The sequence below is a fragment of the Microtus pennsylvanicus genome, chromosome 5 (assembly GCF_037038515.1).
Source record: "Microtus pennsylvanicus isolate mMicPen1 chromosome 5, mMicPen1.hap1, whole genome shotgun sequence".
NCBI classification, from domain to species: Eukaryota; Metazoa; Chordata; class Mammalia; order Rodentia; family Cricetidae; genus Microtus; species Microtus pennsylvanicus.
Genome location: NC_134583.1, coordinates 51,937,627 through 51,957,059, shown reverse-complemented (window position 1 = coordinate 51,957,059; position 19,433 = coordinate 51,937,627). Strand labels below are relative to the sequence as shown.

The 19,433-nt window shown below is 45.6% G+C and overlaps 1 protein-coding gene across 1 annotated transcript in view; it reads right to left on the bottom strand.

Annotated features, from left to right (window-relative positions):
* Positions 1 to 593: 593 nt before the first annotated feature.
* Positions 594 to 19,433, bottom strand: part of Ctr9 (CTR9 component of Paf1/RNA polymerase II complex) — a 30,051-nt gene continuing 11,211 nt past the window's right edge. Inside the window, exons 7-25 of the mRNA XM_075971898.1 lie at positions 17,275 to 17,382; positions 15,053 to 15,160; positions 14,707 to 14,943; positions 14,497 to 14,586; positions 14,281 to 14,409; positions 13,996 to 14,179; positions 12,753 to 12,841; positions 11,748 to 11,933; positions 11,582 to 11,669; positions 11,315 to 11,463; positions 9,384 to 9,500; positions 9,126 to 9,271; positions 8,362 to 8,433; positions 7,759 to 7,894; positions 7,513 to 7,659; positions 4,046 to 4,203; positions 3,034 to 3,130; positions 2,697 to 2,809; positions 594 to 1,572 (exon numbers count right to left, since the gene is read on the bottom strand). Of these exons, the coding sequence (XP_075828013.1) occupies positions 1,152 to 1,572; positions 2,697 to 2,809; positions 3,034 to 3,130; positions 4,046 to 4,203; positions 7,513 to 7,659; positions 7,759 to 7,894; positions 8,362 to 8,433; positions 9,126 to 9,271; positions 9,384 to 9,500; positions 11,315 to 11,463; positions 11,582 to 11,669; positions 11,748 to 11,933; positions 12,753 to 12,841; positions 13,996 to 14,179; positions 14,281 to 14,409; positions 14,497 to 14,586; positions 14,707 to 14,943; positions 15,053 to 15,160; positions 17,275 to 17,382 (2,775 nt within the window). The 3' untranslated portion in view covers positions 594 to 1,151. The remainder of the gene's footprint in view (positions 1,573 to 2,696; positions 2,810 to 3,033; positions 3,131 to 4,045; positions 4,204 to 7,512; positions 7,660 to 7,758; positions 7,895 to 8,361; positions 8,434 to 9,125; positions 9,272 to 9,383; positions 9,501 to 11,314; positions 11,464 to 11,581; positions 11,670 to 11,747; positions 11,934 to 12,752; positions 12,842 to 13,995; positions 14,180 to 14,280; positions 14,410 to 14,496; positions 14,587 to 14,706; positions 14,944 to 15,052; positions 15,161 to 17,274; positions 17,383 to 19,433) is intronic.

The following is a 19,433-nucleotide window of genomic DNA, read 5'->3' as shown; positions in this document are numbered from 1 at the left end:
GGAGTATCTGACCTCGCCCCATTGGTCCAGACAAGTTGGGCAAGAAGACCAGGACCATGCGTCCACAGGGCGATTTTCCTGGGGGTTTACCTCCTCACCATTTCCTCTGTTTAAATCTTCCTAAGCATCCCGAGAGCTCAGTGCACTCTTGCTGTTACGGAAGAGCTGTCGGTACTGCATCTGACAACAGTAACTCAGGCTTTGGGTTTAGAGTAAAATGGTTTTTCTTGCATAAATGGCAACAAAACTGACTTTTTAGCCCAGCAGTTCTGGGTTTATGGTTCAGCCTGGTGTGATGTGCACACCTTTATTCCAAGCATGTGCGAGGCATAGGGAGGTGGATCTCTGTGAGTTGGAGGCTAGCCTGGTCTACATACTGGATTCTGGGACAGAAAGAGCTATGTAGAGACCTTACTTCAAAAATAAATACAAATTCAATTTTCTTGTGCATTTAAAAAAGCTTCCAGGAGTCTGCCATGAATTACAAAAGTCTTGAGAAAACTGCCTTTGATTCAGACAGTTTTCCAAATTTTTGCTTAATATATTTGTATTAAATATGTTACTGAGCAAAAAAAGGACACACAGCTACCCACCACGGTTGGTAAAGGATTTATTACGTGGCTGGGGGAGGTCTTCCCATTCTAAAAACAGAAAAGCACTTTCCACACCTTACCCACCCCAGTATTTGCAACTCTGACCCATGGCTGCAGCCTTACACTGTGAACACCTTCAGAGTTCCACACAGGGATGTCTTTTCCTCCATCCTCCAGAAATAAAACTTTCATTTCAACTCACCAGGTAACAAAGGCATATATCCTGGTTTCTGCAACATTTGGTAAGCTTGCAACAAAAACCATACATAGCAGCATGCTGCCTGCCAGAGACCAGGCTAGCCTGGGCAAGCCTTGCAGGAATGCAGTTTTCACATATGACAGGTGGAGCTGCACCACAATGAAGGAATCTCATTGCTCCAGTTTCAGACTCTGGATATAGCACAGGAAATGTCTCTTGGAGTTTAGTAAATATACAAATAGAAAAAAAAATTGCCTTAAGAAAACTTCACAAATGACTAAGCATCTGAAATGTTTTTATCACAGCTTTTATATATTATAAAGCTCCCCCACCCCCAGGAGTCTTGAATGAAACAAAACCTAGTCACTGTCATCTGATCCGTGCTCTGAGCCTCGGTCTGAGGCCTCATTGTTTGAGCCCTCTGGTTCTGATTCATTTCCAGAGCCTTGGCCAGAGCCCTCGTTGTCAGACCCCTGCTCCGACTCACGGTCTGACTCTGCACTTGGAGAAGCTGGGCGAGAATCATTTTCTGAACCTCCGGAAGGGCTTCTCCCAGACTGCACAGACTCATTGTCCGACTGCTCGGAGCCCGAGCGCCTTCTCTTTCTGGACGGCTGGTCACTGTCGGAATCCTCATCCGACTCCTGTCTTCCCGACCTCGGAGGGCTGCCCGCTTCGCTGCCAGACTTGTTCTGGTTGTCATCTGACTCGCTCTCGGAGGAGGCCCGTCTATTGGGCCGCTCATCATCGTCGGAATCGCTGTTGCTGTTCCTGGGATGTCTGGAGGGGAGAGGCGTGGGTGAGACACTAGAACACTCAGCAGCACTTTCTGCTATGGGTCATGCCTGATGCCGGACACGGGGCTCCTGTGATACTTGTTTTTTGTGCTGTTCTGTAAATGTAAGCTTTACAAAAGGGCAAAGGGTGGGAAGTCTTCAGCTGATCATATCAACAAATCCTAGGCACAAAGGTGAAACACCGGCCCTCTGATGGTGGCTGAGGCTCAGGAGTCCTAAGACTGGGACAACAGGCCACTTCCTGTCCTAGAACATCCATGTCAACAGACACCCGAAGAGTGACCTCACTGCTATTCTAGGATTTGTGAAGGCACCAGGTCTTCACGAGGCTGGGGTTAAGGTTCATCAGCTTACTAGCTTCTGTTCCCACGTTCCACTGGGGGAATGTGAGGCAGCAGGAGCTAGTGGACGGCCTCCCGGAGCTCCAATAGGTTAGAACCATATGGCCACTGAGAAGCTGCCTTAGACATCTTCCACAGCTCTGGCTTCCATGACACATTTCAACACGACTCAGACCAGGAAGGGTGAGGGAGGTGAAATGTGCCACTCCCTTTAGAAGGGAAAACATCCCTGCGGACTGCAGAAAGGCTCCTGTGCCCAGCTGGAAAGAAGGAACCCTATGTGCACTATCTAGGCCAGGCCACTCTGAGAATATGGAGATGTGACCAAGAGGACAGCACTGACATCCACTCTGAGATCCAGTCTATATCAATGGGTCACTTCATTCAGCTGTCCCAATACTCAGACCCTTTTCATGATGACTGGGACAAGTTTAATTGATGCAAACAGCACAGCAAACTTATTTATTTCTAGTCAGATGCCTTGACTGTGGGCACAAGCCTGGCGGCAGTTCAGCCTCACAGCCCCCTTCCTAGACAATTCTGCACCTCTTCCACTGGCCTTAGACCCTTCACCAACAGGCCTGGGGACACAGTGAGGACAAGGGCCAACAACAGAGACAAAGAAGAGGATGCAGAGGGCTGGTTAGTAGCCACTTTGGCTTCCTACTGTTAGAATTTACCCTGGGGAAATTCTTGCCTTCATCAGATTGGGATTTACCCGCCATTAGAATTTACGGCGGGGGTGGGGGAGGTTGGGGGTTCTTACCCTTCATCGGCAATTTTCAGTTTATCCTCATCTGAAGAATCATCACTCGATGATATAATGGCTTTGGATTTTATTTTTCCCTTCATTGAAGGAGGCAGGCGTTCTGGCTTGGGCTAGAGAATGTCAAGCATGGCCCATTAGTTGAAATTCTCACGTTATTGGGACATCTTATTAGATCAGGTTTATTATAGCAACAGAATCAACAGTCACCAAACAAAACAAGCATTTATGTTGGAAGAAGTTGCAGAATAAGTATACGGCAGCACCCCATCAGTCTAACACACACACACATACACACACACGGGGGGGGGGGCAGGAAGACAGCTCTAGAACTTACAGCTTTCTTCTTCTCTGCTCTTGGTGGACGGCGCTTCTTTGGTTTGGGGCCATTTTCTGTTTCATCATCGTCAGATCCCTCTTCTCCCTTCTGAGGTCTTAAACAGTGAACAACAAGAGCTTGTTAGGAGGTTTGGACCTCCAGGACTGAGGTTACCTTGCTACCGCAGTAGAACCTTTCAATATGGATGCTGACCTCAGCTCCACTACAGCTCAAGGCACAGGGCACACAGTCTGCCGACCACTGGTGTGCATGGCACCTGCTACTAACTTGTCCCTGTGCAGCTCCCTCCATCACCTCCACTGCAACCTGTGCTCGGTGCAGTGAGTGAGCGAGAAATGCCCTGGGATCCACATCTTCCCTACTCTTCCTTCCCAGCTGCCACCAAGATCCTTACCACAGCTATACCTGTGACCGTCTAATGCAGTCACAATTCTCTCTCAAGGATAACCAGCCAAGAGATACAGGCAGGCCTGGGTAAAAGAGCTGAAAGGAGATTCCTGGGCAGGAAAGCTTGGGGCACCCTGGACCTCAAGACAGATGGCAGCAGGCGGTGAAAAGACTCTTTCCCAACCATTCACTCACAGCCCAGAGAGGAACGGGCTCAGTGATGCCAGGACTGCACTGGCATAGTCGGTACAGTTGCCACCCAGGCTGCTCACTTCACATCCGTGTCCAAAATACAAGAAAGCATGGTGCTGCACACCCATAATCCCAGTACAGGGGCAGAGACAAGTAGATCTCTGGAAGTTCAAGGCCAACCTAGGTTACAGAGTGAATTCAAAGCCAGTCTGGGTACATGAGACCCTGCTTCAAGAAACAAAATGACAAGAAAGACAATGGTGACTGTCAGCTGTTTTCAGGGGACAAGTAGATATTCATGTAACTTAAGTCTGTGGGATATTGAAACAGGTTAAAGCAGGGAGTCGGTTTAGGAAGATGGAGATTTATATTACAGAAAAGAAAGGTCTCCTGACTTTCTAGACACTTAGAAGATTAATGAAGACATTACCTTCTTCTCCTCTTCTTCTTCCTCTCTCCACCTTCCTCCTCGTCGCCTTCCTGTTCACTGCCACTGCCCTTCCTTCTCTTCTTCTTTTTGGATATAGGGAGGTCCTCATCGGTGTCGTCGTTGACAAACTCATCAAATTCGCCTCCTTTCTTAGAACGCTATGATCCAAGGAGACCACAGTCAGCTACTTGTAGGTAGTGACAGCACTGCTAGGGTGCAGAGAACCGTACAGCACCCTTGCAGGTCTCTGACAAGTGCAGGCCTTTACTAAGGTACACGGAAGACGGGCGTGCAGAGAACCGTACAGCACCTTGCAGGTCTCTGACAAGTGCAGGCCTTTACTAAGTTACACGGAAGACGGGCGTGCAGAGAACCGTACAGCACCTTGCAGGTCTCTGACAAGTGCAGGCCTTTACTAAGTTACACGGAAGACGGGCGTGCAGAGAGCCGTACAGCACCCTTGCAGGTCTCTGACAAGTGCAGGCCTTTACTAAGGTACACGGAAGACGGGCGTGCAGAGAACCGTACAGCACCCTTGCAGGTCTCTGACAAGTGCAGGCCTTTACTAAGGTACACGGAAGACGGGCGTGCAGAGAACCGCACAGCACCCTTGCAGGTCTCTGACAAGTGCAGGCCTTTACTAAGTTACACGGAAGACGGGCGTGCAGAGAACCGTACAGCACCTTGCAGGTCTCTGACAAGTGCAGGCCTTTACTAAGTTACACGGAAGACGGGCGTGCAGAGAACCGTACAGCACCTTGCAGGTCTCTGACAAGTGCAGGCCTTTACTAAGTTACACGGAAGACGGGCGTGCAGAGAACCGTACAGCACCTTGCAGGTCTCTGACAAGTGCAGGCCTTTACTAAGTTACACGGAAGACGGGCGTGCAGAGAACCGTACAGCACCTTGCAGGTCTCTGACAAGTGCAGGCCTTTACTAAGTTACACGGAAGACGGGCGTGCAGAGAACCGTACAGCACCTTGCAGGTCTCTGACAAGTGCAGGCCTTTACTAAGTTACACGGAAGACGGGCGTGCAGAGAACCGTACAGCACCTTGCAGGTCTCTGACAAGTGCAGGCCTTTACTAAGGTACACGGAAGACGGGCGTGCAGAGAACCGTACAGCACCTTGCAGGTCTCTGACAAGTGCAGGCCTTTACTAAGTTACACGGAAGACGGGCGTGCAGAGAACCGTACAGCACCCTTGCAGGTCTCTGACAAGTGCAGGCCTTTACTAAGGTACACGGAAGACGGGCGTGCAGAGAACCGTACAGCACCCTTGCAGGTCTCTGACAAGTGCAGGCCTTTACTAAGGTACACGGAAGACGGGCGTGCAGAGAACCGCACAGCACCCTTGCAGGTCTCTGACAAGTGCAGGCCTTTACTAAGTTACACGGAAGACGGGCGTGCAGAGAACCGTACAGCACCTTGCAGGTCTCTGACAAGTGCAGGCCTTTACTAAGTTACACGGAAGACGGGCGTGCAGAGAACCGTACAGCACCTTGCAGGTCTCTGACAAGTGCAGGCCTTTACTAAGTTACACGGAAGACGGGCGTGCAGAGAACCGTACAGCACCTTGCAGGTCTCTGACAAGTGCAGGCCTTTACTAAGTTACACGGAAGACGGGCGTGCAGAGAGCCGTACAGCACCCTTGCAGGTCTCTGACAAGTGCAGGCCTTTACTAAGGTACACGGAAGACGGGCGTGCAGAGAACCGTACAGCACCCTTGCAGGTCTCTGACAAGTGCAGGCCTTTACTAAGGTACACGGAAGACGGGCGTGCAGAGAGCCGTACAGCACCTTGCAGGTCTCTGACAAGTGCAGGCCTTTACTAAGGTACACGGAAGACGGGCGTGCAGAGAACCGTACAGCACCCTTGCAGGTCTCTGACAAGTGCAGGCCTTTACTAAGTTACACGGAAGACGGGCGTGCAGAGAACCGTACAGCACCTTGCAGGTCTCTGACAAGTGCAGGCCTTTACTAAGTTACACGGAAGACGGGCGTGCAGAGAACCGTACAGCACCTTGCAGGTCTCTGACAAGTGCAGGCCTTTACTAAGGTACACGGAAGACGGGCGTGCAGAGAACCGTACAGCACCCTTGCAGGTCTCTGACAAGTGCAGGCCTTTACTAAGGTACACGGAAGACGGGCGTGCAGAGAGCCGTACAGCACCTTGCAGGTCTCTGACAAGTGCAGGCCTTTACTAAGGTACACGGAAGACGGGCGTGCAGAGAACCGTACAGCACCCTTGCAGGTCTCTGACAAGTGCAGGCCTTTACTAAGGTACACGGAAGACGGGCGTGCAGAGAACCGCACAGCACCTTGCAGGTCTCTGACAAGTGCAGGCCTTTACTAAGTTACACGGAAGACGGGCGTGCAGAGAACCGTACAGCACCCTTGCAGGTCTCTGACAAGTGCAGGCCTTTACTAAGGTACACGGAAGACGGGCGTGCAGAGAACCGTACAGCACCTTGCAGGTCTCTGACAAGTGCAGGCCTTTACTAAGGTACACGGAAGACGGGCGTGCAGAGAACCGTACAGCACCCTTGCAGGTCTCTGACAAGTGCAGGCCTTTACTAAGTTACACGGAAGACGGGCGTGCAGAGAACCGTACAGCACCCTTGCAGGTCTCTGACAAGTGCAGGCCTTTACTAAGTTACACGGAAGACGGGCGTGCAGAGAACCGTACAGCACCCTTGCAGGTCTCTGACAAGTGCAGGCCTTTACTAAGTTACACGGAAGACGGGCGTGCAGAGAACCGTACAGCACCCTTGCAGGTCTCTGACAAGTGCAGGCCTTTACTAAGTTACACGGAAGACGGGCGTGCAGAGAACCGTACAGCACCCTTGCAGGTCTCTGACAAGTGCAGGCCTTTACTAAGTTACACGGAAGACGGGCGTGGCTAGGCCCGAATTTCAAGAGGAGTCCCACTATCTCAGATTTGGGAAATATCATCAACTACCTGAGGACTCAGCACAAGGCAAACACATCTTCAATCAGAAATGCATTTAACCCATTTAGCCCACAGAATGCAGAAAAGTATTGGTTGTTCACCCTCAAGATCACATGGCTGACTGGGAGCTGTGTGTCTCTGCAGCCACCAAACATCACAACAGAACTTCATGCCAAATACCTCAACTTGGCAAAAGACCAAGATTCAAAGTACAGTTCTACCGAATACTCGTTTTTACACCATGTGAAGTCAAAGAAGTGTAAGGCAACCCATCATGAAAGCAGGACCACCTGGCTTGGTGAGGTCGGCAGCAGAATTGCAAAGCACGTGTGTGTCAAGACCTTTGTTCACCCACAGCCCCACACGCACCAAGAAGGCAGGGCCACTGCCCACACTGGACACTGCAATCCTGTGCTGGTAGAGGAAGTCAAGACTCAGGAACTAAGAACAGCCAACTAACTATGCTCTTCATTTCAGAAAGCCCAAAGGCAGACTGGACGTCCAGTCTAGTCTTACCCGCCCTCCACCTCCACCTCGTTTCTTCTCCTTTGTTGCTTCAGTCTCGCCAGTAAACATGAGGATATTTTTGGTCTTCTCCACATACTGGGCCCGCTGTTCCAAAAGTTTCTTTTGCTCTTCCTTTTCTCTGAGACGTTTCTCTTCCTAGAAGGGAGTATGGGGACTTATCAAAATGCTCTGAAAGTGACCAAACCACCAGAGGGAGTAGACAGACGACTAGCTCCTAACAATGTGTGCACGCACCTGCTCTTTGAGCAGCTTCTGTCTTAAGAGCTCCTTCTCCTGCTCCTGCTTGGCCCGCAGCTCCCGTTCTTCCTCATCCTGCTTGCGTGCTCGGGCCACATGATACTGGGCCTGGCTCAGTAAGTCGGAGCACTGCCTAACATTTCAAATGCAGAGAAATAGCATGGCAGTTAGGACACCTGCTTACTTAAACCCATGCCCATGCTATTAACTGTGCTAAGTTCCCCAACTCAGGATTCCTGTCTTGATTCAATGACACAAGGTGTGTAAAGCAAACAAGTATTTCTCAGCTGGGGGTGGTGGCTCAGGCCTGTACTTCAGTCCCCGGAGGATCCTCAGTTCTAGCCTGGCTGCAGAGCAAGACTCTGCCTCAAAAGGACAACAGGAAGAAAGAAAAAGGATTTGGCTACAACCTAAGTACTTACACTCCATCAGTTTCCTCCAAGTCTGAAAGATGCTGTGGGGAGGGACGCCTCAAGGAGAGGCAACAAGTGACCCCAGAAGGTCAGGAATCACCGTGTTATGGCAACACTCTCCTGAGTATTTGGTGTGGACCAAAACAACCACTTCCCACAAAGCCACTTGTGTGTAAACAGGCATTACCTGGCTTCAGAGGCAGCAAGAGCCAAATCGAATCTCATTTTATCTCCTACTTTACTCAAGTAGCTGAAATATCTAAAAGGAAAAGAGAAGATATTTCACTAATCCTATCATTAATACCCTCAAGGTTTAATAAACAGAAGTCCATCAAGAAAGGCAAAAATATATTTAATACTATCAGTAAACAAACAGTAAGTTTACTAAGTATCAGCACCATGGGTGGGGCTTGGGTCAGGACAGCACTCATACTTCAGATGAGGTAAGAAACATTAACAGAGATGAACATAAGCACAGCTGATCAATCATAGATGTGGGGTTTTCATTTTAGCAGACACTGAATTGCTAAGTCCTATAAGGCTAAACACATTTGAACTGCGCTGAATAAATCTGGTAAGCATTAAGTGATAAGATCTTAATCCTAGCTTATGAAAACCAATATTCCATAGAGACACCAGCACAAGTGGAGACTAAATAGTTCACATGTGTAAAATGCTGGCTCGAACTGCTGAGAGGTTAATGGAAAATCCAGGGCAAGCCCGCAGCTAGCCAGTTAGGTCTAGGGATCAGGCTTCCAGAGCCCAGCGTGGCAGCACTCTGCTTGGAGTTGGGCACCACCACATGGTAGCTGTGAGCTTTCCCTACACTAACCTGTGCTAGACCCCCAATGCTTGCTCTCCACCAATGGTTATTTTTTGAGGGAAGTCAATTTTTTTTTTTGTCTTTTGAGATAGTTTCACTTAAAAGCTTTTCTTCTTCAGAACTCTTACCGGTGTGCAAGCTCCAGCTCTTTCACAGCATTAAGGACTTCCTTCAGATTACTTTTTTCATCTTTTAGGACAGAGGTAGCTAATCTTTGCAAGACCAAGGCCACATTAAACATCAGAACCGTATCACTGGGTGCCACATGTCTGGCCTGTAAGTAGAAAGCAAAGCAATAACTTCTTATGACTGAACAGCACAACAGGGATGTTAACATGTAGGAAGCAGGCAGCAGGCAGGGGTGAGGGCAGGCAGAGTCCTGTCACCTTCAGCAGAGTTTGCTTGCACTCCTGTAACTTGCCGCACTTGAAGAGGGCCCGGGCCAGGTAGAGCACGACTTCAGTGTTCTGGTGCTTATAGAACTTCCTGAGGCAGTTCTCATACTACAGAATGGGAATGGTAGTTAGAGACAGCCGGGTAGAAGTCTATTTTCATGCTATGTCAGATTTCAAAGCAGTTTTAAGACTCTGAAAAGATACTCACTCTGGTTAATTTCAGAGAATAATCTGGACTTGACTACTGACATTTGCCAGTATACATTTTTACAACATAAAAATCTGACCACAGAAAAACTAGATTCAAAGTAGTTTTTTTACTTGAAATTTGAACCAATGGAGAATGGAAGGGTAAAGAGACTAAGTCTGTCTGTCTGTCTCGCCTTCAGCACCCTTTCTTCTATCTTTAGGACAGTATCTAGAATCCAGCTGCCCAGCACTATGACAAGTTATATCCTGGCTCCTGTGCGTGACATCCTTTAACACCGTCCTCTTGAGATCTAGTGGCGATGAGCAGAGGAAGTTATCTTGTTAACTTCAGTTCATTTGCTGCTCAGACTAACAAATGAATATCTGAGTTAATTCTTTTTCGTTTTTTTTATTCTAATATGTGTGGCATGTACCTCAAATGTATGGCAGAGGTGGCTACAGAGGCCAGAAGAGGATGTCAGGTATTCTGACCTATCACATGCTGCCTTATCTCCTTGAGCTGGGACTTCTCATGGAACCGAGAGCTTGCCACACACACACTGCCCCAGTGACCCTCCTGTCTAGTTCCGACAGAAGTGGGATTACAAACAGGCATGGTCAGACTTTACATGGGTATCTGAACTTTTAGGTCCTCACGACTATGCAACAAGCGCTCACACTGAGTCATCTCCCGAGCCCCCAGGGCTAATTTTTATTTAAACGTGACACTTTTTAACCACAAGCATACAACCTGTTACAGGCAACTGACAAAGTAATTTCATGGGAAATGGTAAGATAGTTTTCCCAGGAATACCCCTGATGACTAAGTTGCATTTCTAGAAGGCAGTGTTGCTATTCTGCAGACTGGGATGGTTTATCACCCAGCACCCATAGTCACGTGGTTCATAACAGCTTCTAGCTCCAGCTCCAGGAGATCAATGCCTTTTCTCTGGCCTCTTCAGGCACAGACAGACAGACACACACACACACGCACATGGCATACTTTCATACAACACACACACACAAGTAAAAGTAAATCTTAAAAGGTAAATCATTTAAACTGGGTGGTTGTGGTGCACAACTTTAATCCCAGTACTCTCAGGCAGAGGCAAGTGGATCTGAGTTCAAGGACAGTCTGGTCTACAAAGTTATCCAGGACAGCCAAGGATGCACAGAAAAACCCTATCTCAAAAACCAAACCAAACCAACCAAACAAACAAAAAAGATAAACCATTTAAATTGAGGGCAATTGTATGAGGCTATAATCCTATGTACTTGGGAGGCTGAAGTGGGAGGACTCTTAAATAAAGGCACTTAAAAGATCAGCTAGGGCAATACAGAGAGACTGTTAACAATAAAACAACAAACAAAACAAAACAAACCATTAACAATAAAATCACTTAACATTTCTGAAACTGGACTCACTTCAGGAACTGAAAGAATAAACACTAAACCCTGCTGGTTAGTGGACACTTGTTCTTCATGTTAGTGCCTTGTTCTTTTCATATTAGATCCTCACAAAATCCCGAGGTTAAAAGACCCCCACACTTTACAGAGAGGGAAATGGTCAAAGAGGCCACTTTCTGGGGTGCACTCCTGGCACTGGGACTCACATCTCCCCGGTTTGGTCATTACATGGTTACAAACTCTGAACAGACAGTATCAGAGGAGATCTCAGAAATCCATGACTGGCCCAAATGACATGCAAACATCTGGAGAGGCAAAGACTTTACCATCTGAACGGCGCTGATGTACTGCTTCTGCTCCACGTAGATGTGTGCTAAGTTCAGCCACACATCACTGATATCTGCTGTTGCTTCTCTCACTTGGGCAAACACATCACGAGCTTCACGGAAGTATCCCTTGTGAGCCAAAACTGCTCCTAAAGTTACACAAAGGCTGACATTGAGAATGTCCTAACCTCTGCCAAAACAACTGAAAGTCCAATAGTAAAACAGCACTAATTTCACCAATCACTATGAACCAAGGCTTCTACTTACCTATACCATTGGCAGCATACAGGTTCTTGGCATCATTTCTGAGGACTTGTTTGTAGATGGCCAGGGCACGGTCTTGATGACGCTTTTCCTATAAGAAAGAAGAATTACTAGAAAATTCAACAAGGACACAGATAGCAATCTTGCTGAAGGAGACAAAGGGGATTACCTTTTCTCGGTCTCGGGTTGGCTGGTGCAAAGTCTGGAGCCACACATTGCCAAGAGCCAGCATAGAATAAGTGTCACTCTGTGTGGCTGGCTGCTTTAATATCCTCTCAAACTTCTTCTGGCCTGGGCCCCACTCTTGTTTTGCCAGATGAAGGTTACCAATCAAAGACCAGGCATCCGGGTGATCCTATGTAAGCACAAAGAAGTAAACTTTCCGTCTGAGATCTGAGAAATAAGTCATCTTACAATAGCTAATAGTTGAAGACGTTTCCAGCTACACGACAATGGTGGCTTTCACTGTGAATTCAGATCAATTAGTGAGTTTCAAGATCAATTTAGTGTCCTATCAGCATACAAAGCGCAACAGAATGGGAAGAAGTAAAAACAACAGTGGACTGCCAGGCCGTAGGAGCAGATAACAACTTGTAAACCTGTCTTTCAGGCTCCAGGCTGCAGTGTGCAGTCTCCTCTTCCTGGGAGCCACAATCAGAACTGAAATCACCTACGGAATGCTAAGACACTGACTCTGGAAACATTCTCGGCAGGCCACTGGGCTGAGTGCAGGTGAAAGGCCAGGACACACACCAGGAAGGGAAAAATAGGAGGGAAATAGTTCTATATATTAAAAAAAAAGGGTGCTGATTATAACATGATTAATTATACAAACTATTATACTCTTTTTTAAAAAAATATTTATTTATTAATTTTGTATACAGTGTTAGTTTCCATGTCTGCCTACATTCCAGAAGAAGGCATCAGACCTCATTATAGATGGTTGTGAGCCACCATGAGGTTGCTAGGAATTGAACTCAGGACCTCTGGAAGAACAGTCAGTGTTCTTAACCTCTGAGCCATCTCTCCAGCCCTATGATACTCTTTAAAGTCTTTAATAAGTGAAACAAACAAAACCAAAACAAGCCATTAAACACAGATGCCATGGATTAGAAACATCACAGCTATTACACGGACAGACTGATTTTGCAGGTAAAAAGTGAACACCACCAACCTGATTGATCTGAAGGGCTTCCTTAAACCAATCTGAAGCTTCATAGAAGTTTCCTTTATCTCTGGCCATGGCTCCTAGGCGCAGATAGCCTGAAAGTGCACATTTAATTCATCTTCACTATCTCAGGTCTAAAGGGGTCCTAACACCAAAGTCTTCCTTTCGGAACAGTTATGCTTTGTGACTGCTTTCAGACAGAGGAGAGAAAAGCCTCATATATGAAGACACATGACACCTCACTGTAGCTAGGCAAAAGAGAAACTGCACCACTAGATCAATCTTTCTTTTTTCCTTTTTCTCTTTCGAGACAGGGTCCTACTATGTACCTCTGGATGGTCCTCTGGAGTGCTGGGAGTAAAGATGTGTGCACACACCTGGCCAGGGTCACTGTGCACACAAACACTGATGCCCTGTCAAGCTTCTCTCTGAAGCTGCTGCTTGGTCACCACCAGTATGGGCATCAAGTAGTGGATGATCCACACCTGGGCTGGGTGGAGCACAGCAGCCTAAGGTTTCACCACAACACCCAGAATGGTGCACAATTTGAACTCAGGAGTTATTTATGGAATTTTTCATATAGTATTTTGAGAGCAGACTTGAGTGTAGGCAAAATGAAACTACAGAGAGTGGAACCTTGGAAAAGAAAGACTTGCTACAAAGCATATATAGGTTAACTTAAAATGTCAATAATTTATAGTGCCCGCTGTAAAAACTCAAATTAGTACATTTTAGTAATAACTATTTCAAGGAAAAAAACTACTCTCTTACTATCACACAATGTAAAAATGTTGGTGCAAAGTTAAAGAAGGTAACTTACAAACTATGCCTGTTATAAAACATGCCAGGGGCTGCAGCTGGCTCACCGGGCAGAGGCACAACCTGCCACTCAGCGCAGCTCAAGAGGCTGTTGCTGATCCTTTTATTTTCCACTGCACCTTGTTTTATTCCACTTTTTGAGACAAGGCCGCATACACGGCCACGGTGGGTCTCAAACCTGCTAGGTAGGGGAGCTGGCCTTAAATCCCTGATGCTCCTGCCTCTGCCTCCTGAGCACCAGTACTACAGATGAGAACTACCCCCTCAGGCTGCATCTTTTTTAAGAAGACAAATTTGCCTTAGAGAAAAAAGAGTATTAGACCTCTTAAAAAGTTATTGATTTTAACAAAGACTTTCTTTTCTAAATAAGTTTTCTGTTACTAAGAGAATTTAGGAATTTTATCACACAAAAGAAGCTTAAAATTCTTACAGTCAACATAGTTAGGGTGCTCTCGTAAAATGTTTTTGTACAGTTTCTCTGCTTCGTGGAATTCACACATGGCCTCGTAGAGCCTGGCTAAATTGTAGGACGTGGTCACGGAGATGGCGTTGTAATAGTGTTCATCATGCTCGGCCTCTGCCTTTGCACGGTCCAGTGACGCCAGGAAGTATTTCTGTGAGGTAGAAACGCATTATTATTGTATACGGCTGAGCAATATCCAGTGCCTGCAGCCTGGTCAAGCATAGAAAAAAAGGAACGTTTCTGTTTTCCCACCTTTGCTTCTCCGAGGTTCCCAAGTCTAAAATGGAGGGCCCCAACATTATTCAGGATCTCAGGGGGGACATCGGCCTGCACCTTCTCCTGCAGGATGCGGGTGGCTGTTCCATAGGCTGAGAGGGCACCCTGCATTTTTACAGAGGACAGAGTAAGGTTTACTCACAGAACAAAGAGAAATACATCATTTAGGATATGAAAAGTCGACATCAATACCTGTATATCAGTCTGTTCTAAGATCTGAGCCAATTCAATCCAAGCTTCCACATCATCAGGATACTGTTCTGTGACCTTTTTCAAATGGCCCTAGGATAAATGAGATCATTAAAATGATGCTGTCAAAGTTTAAAACCAAGCAAGCAAACCTTGGCTACTACAATCTGCTCATACTCCTGAGGCTTAGGGCAGCTAAGGTTTACAGCATACCTTGGCTATGTCTCGTTTCTCCTGATCTTCTGAAGCAGCATAGAGAGAGCCAAGAATTTTCATGGTTTCGTAATTGTTGGGGTAAGCTTTCAAAACTTTCTCAAAGCACTGAGATGCATTCTCTTTGTCACCTCGATAAATATACATTTGTCCCAAACCAAAAAATGGTAGTACAAAGGAGGATGACGCAAACTGAGTGGCTTGATAGTAGTACTGAAAGGCTTGGTCATAGTCTTCCTGATAAATGAGAATAAAACAAGACAAGTAACAGGCACAAAAGTGGTCAGAAAACTGAAATCCTGTAATTAAAAGGACTAAATATTTAGAAAGGGGCTAATGGTCTTACCTGAACATGGAATGATCGAGCCAGCTGGTAGCAGCTTTCTGCCTGCATAGCCTCCACCTCTGTGTTGTGGAATGCATGGAGAGCCAGGTGCTGCACTTTACTATAATCCTGAAGTTGATGGCCAGAAAAATCAATTGAGTAATGTCAGAAGATTGCTTGAATAGTAATTTATTTTAACTGGTAACATTTCATTAGCCATAAGGTATATTTTCATCTTCTCCCTAAATAGTTAAACTTTAGCACTGTAACAATTACAACCTAATATTTAATGAATAATCATTATGCTTCCATAACTGCAAGAAGTAAAGCATCAAACAGGATTGATGCAGTATTAAGTCTGAGTTATGAGGTCACCCTCAATTTACTCATCAAGAAAACAGACACAGGATAGAGACAGCTCAGATGGTAAGAGTTATGCAGTCACGGGGACATGAGTGCAGGTCCATCTCAAAAAATGAGGTGCGGGGGACTAAAGAAATGACTCAGTGGGGCTGGAGGGATGGCTCAGCAGTTAAAGAGCACTGAGTTCAATTCCCAGCAAACATGGTGGCTCACAACCATCCATAATGAGATCTGGTGCCCTCTTCTGGCCTGCAGGCATACCTGCAGGCAGATCACTATATACATAATAGATCTTAAAAAAAAAAGAAAAAGAAATGACTCAGCAATCAAGGGAACTTGCTGCTCTTGCAGAGGACCCAGGTTAGGTTTCCAGCCCCACATGGTGGCTTACAACCTTCTCTAATTCCAGTTACAGGGGATCCAATGCCCTCTTTTAATCTTCTTGGGCACCAGGCACCATGTGGTGCACATACATACACGCAGGCAAAACATTCATAAACACAAAAGATAAAAATAAATAAAATCTGCAAAAAAAAAAAGGGTAAAGGGTTATAGAGGAAGATATCTGACACCAAACTCTTGCCTCCACACAACTGTAACTGTGTACTCATATGCACATGTTCATGTGCACACACATGCACAAGAAAGGGAGGAAGGGAGAGAGGGAGGGAGGACAGATCAGACTACTTACCTCCTAGGGTAGATGTGACCATTACAGAATTAAGTACTGGGAATGCACTTTTAACAATGCTTGGGATTTAGTAAGCACTGAGTACGTGAGTAACCACAGGAACAGTACAGTAGCTCATATTAATAAAGTTGATATATTTTGTCAACTTTTACCTAAATTGTTACACAAGTATTTTAAAGTTCATAGTACAGTTTAGTCCCTGATTCCAATAAGTCAGGTTAAAACTTCTCTGTTCATTGTGTAAAGATTTTGTCATCGGTGAGTGAGAGAGACATTTTCTTCAGCAGGATTCCTCTGGTAAACTGCCCATAAGCTTGTAAACAATCCCTCACCCAAGTTGCTACGAGCAATACTAATTAGACTCATGGGTCACCAAATATAAGACAAAAAGTCAGAGGGACTAATTGGAAAGAGGAAGAGATCAGCAGGAGGGGGATGAGCGGGAAATGGAGGTATATATGATCAAGGCATATTATATACATATATGAAAATGTCAAGTGAAACCCATTATGTATGATTAATATATGCTAATAAAAACTTTAAAAATGAAAAACTTTTAGCAGTAGTATCTTGGATTTGGTATGCTAAGAAATCTAAAATACTGCTACTTCCACAAAATTATTGGAATTAATAGGTGGGATTAACAGGTAAAAATAAAGAGACTCTGGTGCGCATACAACAACTATAGCCAAATTCTATGAAGCAAGCGCGCCCCTAACTGGGCCTGACACAGCACTTGTAGTCTACATGCTCTGTCCTGACTTCTCCAAAGGCTAAGGCTCTTCAACCTCTGCCTTTCCTCTTTCAACTACCCACACCCAGTCTAACCAAGAGCTTCTGCACTGTGGTGAAATCCCCCCTTTGCCACTTGATCACGTCCTTATTTCTCAATGAGCAGAGGCCTTTATGTTCACATTTACATGAGCTTACATGCCTGTTTCTTTGAGTGCAGAAAGCAGTCTTACTTATCTTACATCTGATCACAGGTTGCACACAGTGCAAAGTGCCAATACATAATTAAGTCAGAGAATGAATAAATGTGTGCTCATCCCTGGCAACTATACAAACTCTAATTTGGAAATAAAAAAACAAAATGACATTTTCAAATTTCTTCCCAAGTAAAACAAAACTCATGTACTCACTATACTCAAAAAATCAGATTTAAAAATCAAATAAGTGATTTTTTTACCTTCTTGAAGAAAAAGTGGTTTGCCAAGTGGTTCAGTACCATAGGGTTGCTAGGGTCGATAGTATAGGCTCTGGAAAGAAGCTGCACACCATTTTTGATAGAATCAGCCTAAAAGAAAACAGTGTGAGAATGGAGTGAAAGCATCTCGTAACGAGCCCTGTCCAGCTTGCTCTAGCTTCTAGAAACAGGTCCCACGCCCACAGTTCAACACCACAGGACAGTTTGCTATTCTTCATCAAGGATGTAAAGTTCCAAATAAGGAAGTCCCAAATTGTTACAATTTAGTTTTTCTTAACAATGTATGTTTGGTGCCAGTCTTAACTTATGCTCACTCTGAGGCAAAGAATGGAAAACATATTTTAAAGACATTAATTTTAATTGGTATGCATGAGCTTTTTTTTTTTTTTTTTCAAGACAGGGTTTCTCTGTGGTTTTGGAGCCTGTCCTGGAACTAGCTCTTGTAGACCAGGCTGGCCTCGAACTCACAGAGATCCGCCTGCCTCTGCCTCCCGAGTGCTGGGATTAAAGGCGTACGCCACCACCGCCCGGCAGTATGTATGAGCATTTTGCCTGCATATGTGAATAACTTGTGTCTACAGTGACCGTGGAGGTTGGATGAAGGAATCAGATTTTCTGGAGCTGTAGTTATAGACAGTTGTGAGCTACAATAAGGGTGCTGGGAACTAAACTCAGGTCTTCTGCAGGAACAGCATGTGTTCTTAACTGCTGAGCTATTTCTCCAGTCCCCTTTTATGATATTTTAACGTTCATTTGTGATGAAATCCCCATCTGAATCTCAGTATTTGATTTTGTGTGTGAGCACGGGGGTGTGTGCGCCACCTCTCTTTCGTATGCAGTTCTTGCTTAAGGTTGTCTGAGTACTAGTCCAGCCCCGCTGTCTTCTTTAAATGGCGCCATTTGACCTGCTAAAGGAGCACAGCTTCCTTCCTTTATGACACAGGGTCTCACCATTCATCTCTGGCTGGCCTGGAACCTTCTCTGTATACCAAAATGGCCCGAGACTCACAGGTCTGCCTACCTCTGTGTCCTGAGTGCTAGGATTGAAAGTATGACTCACCATGTCTGGTCTCAGAACAGGTTTTGTAGTCTGTGAGACCTTTTGTTTTTGGAAGAAAAGTTCCCTTCCCCTTTTACAATTCCAGGAGATAAATCATGATTGAGCTAAACTAGTCAAGATAGTCTATTCTCTTTCTCTAGAGACTAGCTAAGGCAGAAATTCTTACCAGGAACAGTGTCTGTTTTTGCCATCACTACCATGGAGACGGTACTGACATTTAGTGGGTAAAGGAGCAGAGGTTGGTAAACATTCCACAACAGAGGGGACGCTTACTCACATAAAGAATCCTGCAGCTCAATTGTCAACAGTGAAACACCGAGAAACACTGGCAACCACTTGGACAATCAAATAAAGAGGTGGGACAGGAACCACCCTCATATATTAGTCAGAACTTCTGAGAGAAAGCTTAGAGGAAAGCCTCTAGCTTCCTTCCCTCCTGTGAGACTAAAGGAATAACCTGGGGCTGCAACAACCATCTTAGAACTATTAAGTGACAGACACAGGGAAAAGTACACATTAAGGCGGGGCTGACATAAAGTTATTAAAAATCTCTGAGTCTGGTCATAGCCAGAACCTGGAAACAACCGAAATGCCCCTTGACCAAAGAATGGATAAGGAAAATGTGGTACATTTACAAAATAAATTACGACACAGCAGTAAAAAATAACATCTTGAATTTTGCAGGAAAATGGATAAAGCTAGAAAACATCATTTTGAGTGTGGCAACCCAGACACAGAAAGACAATTATCACATGTACTCACTCATAGGTGCTTTTTAAACATAAAGCCAAGAAAACCAGCCAACAAATCACAATCTCAGAGAACTTAAGACAACAATGAGGACACTAAGAGAGACATACATAGATCTAATCTATAGGAAAGTAGAAAAAGACAAGATCTCCTGAGTAATTTGGGAGCATGGGGACTTTGGGGGGTGGGTTGAAGGGAAGGAGAGAGGCAGAAAGGGGAGCAGAGAAAAATGTAGAGCTCAATAAAAAAAAAAATCTCTGAGTCTGACGACATTGTGATATCAAATTTGAGACCTTAGACACTGTTAATGTTTAAGTTGAGTACAGGTTTC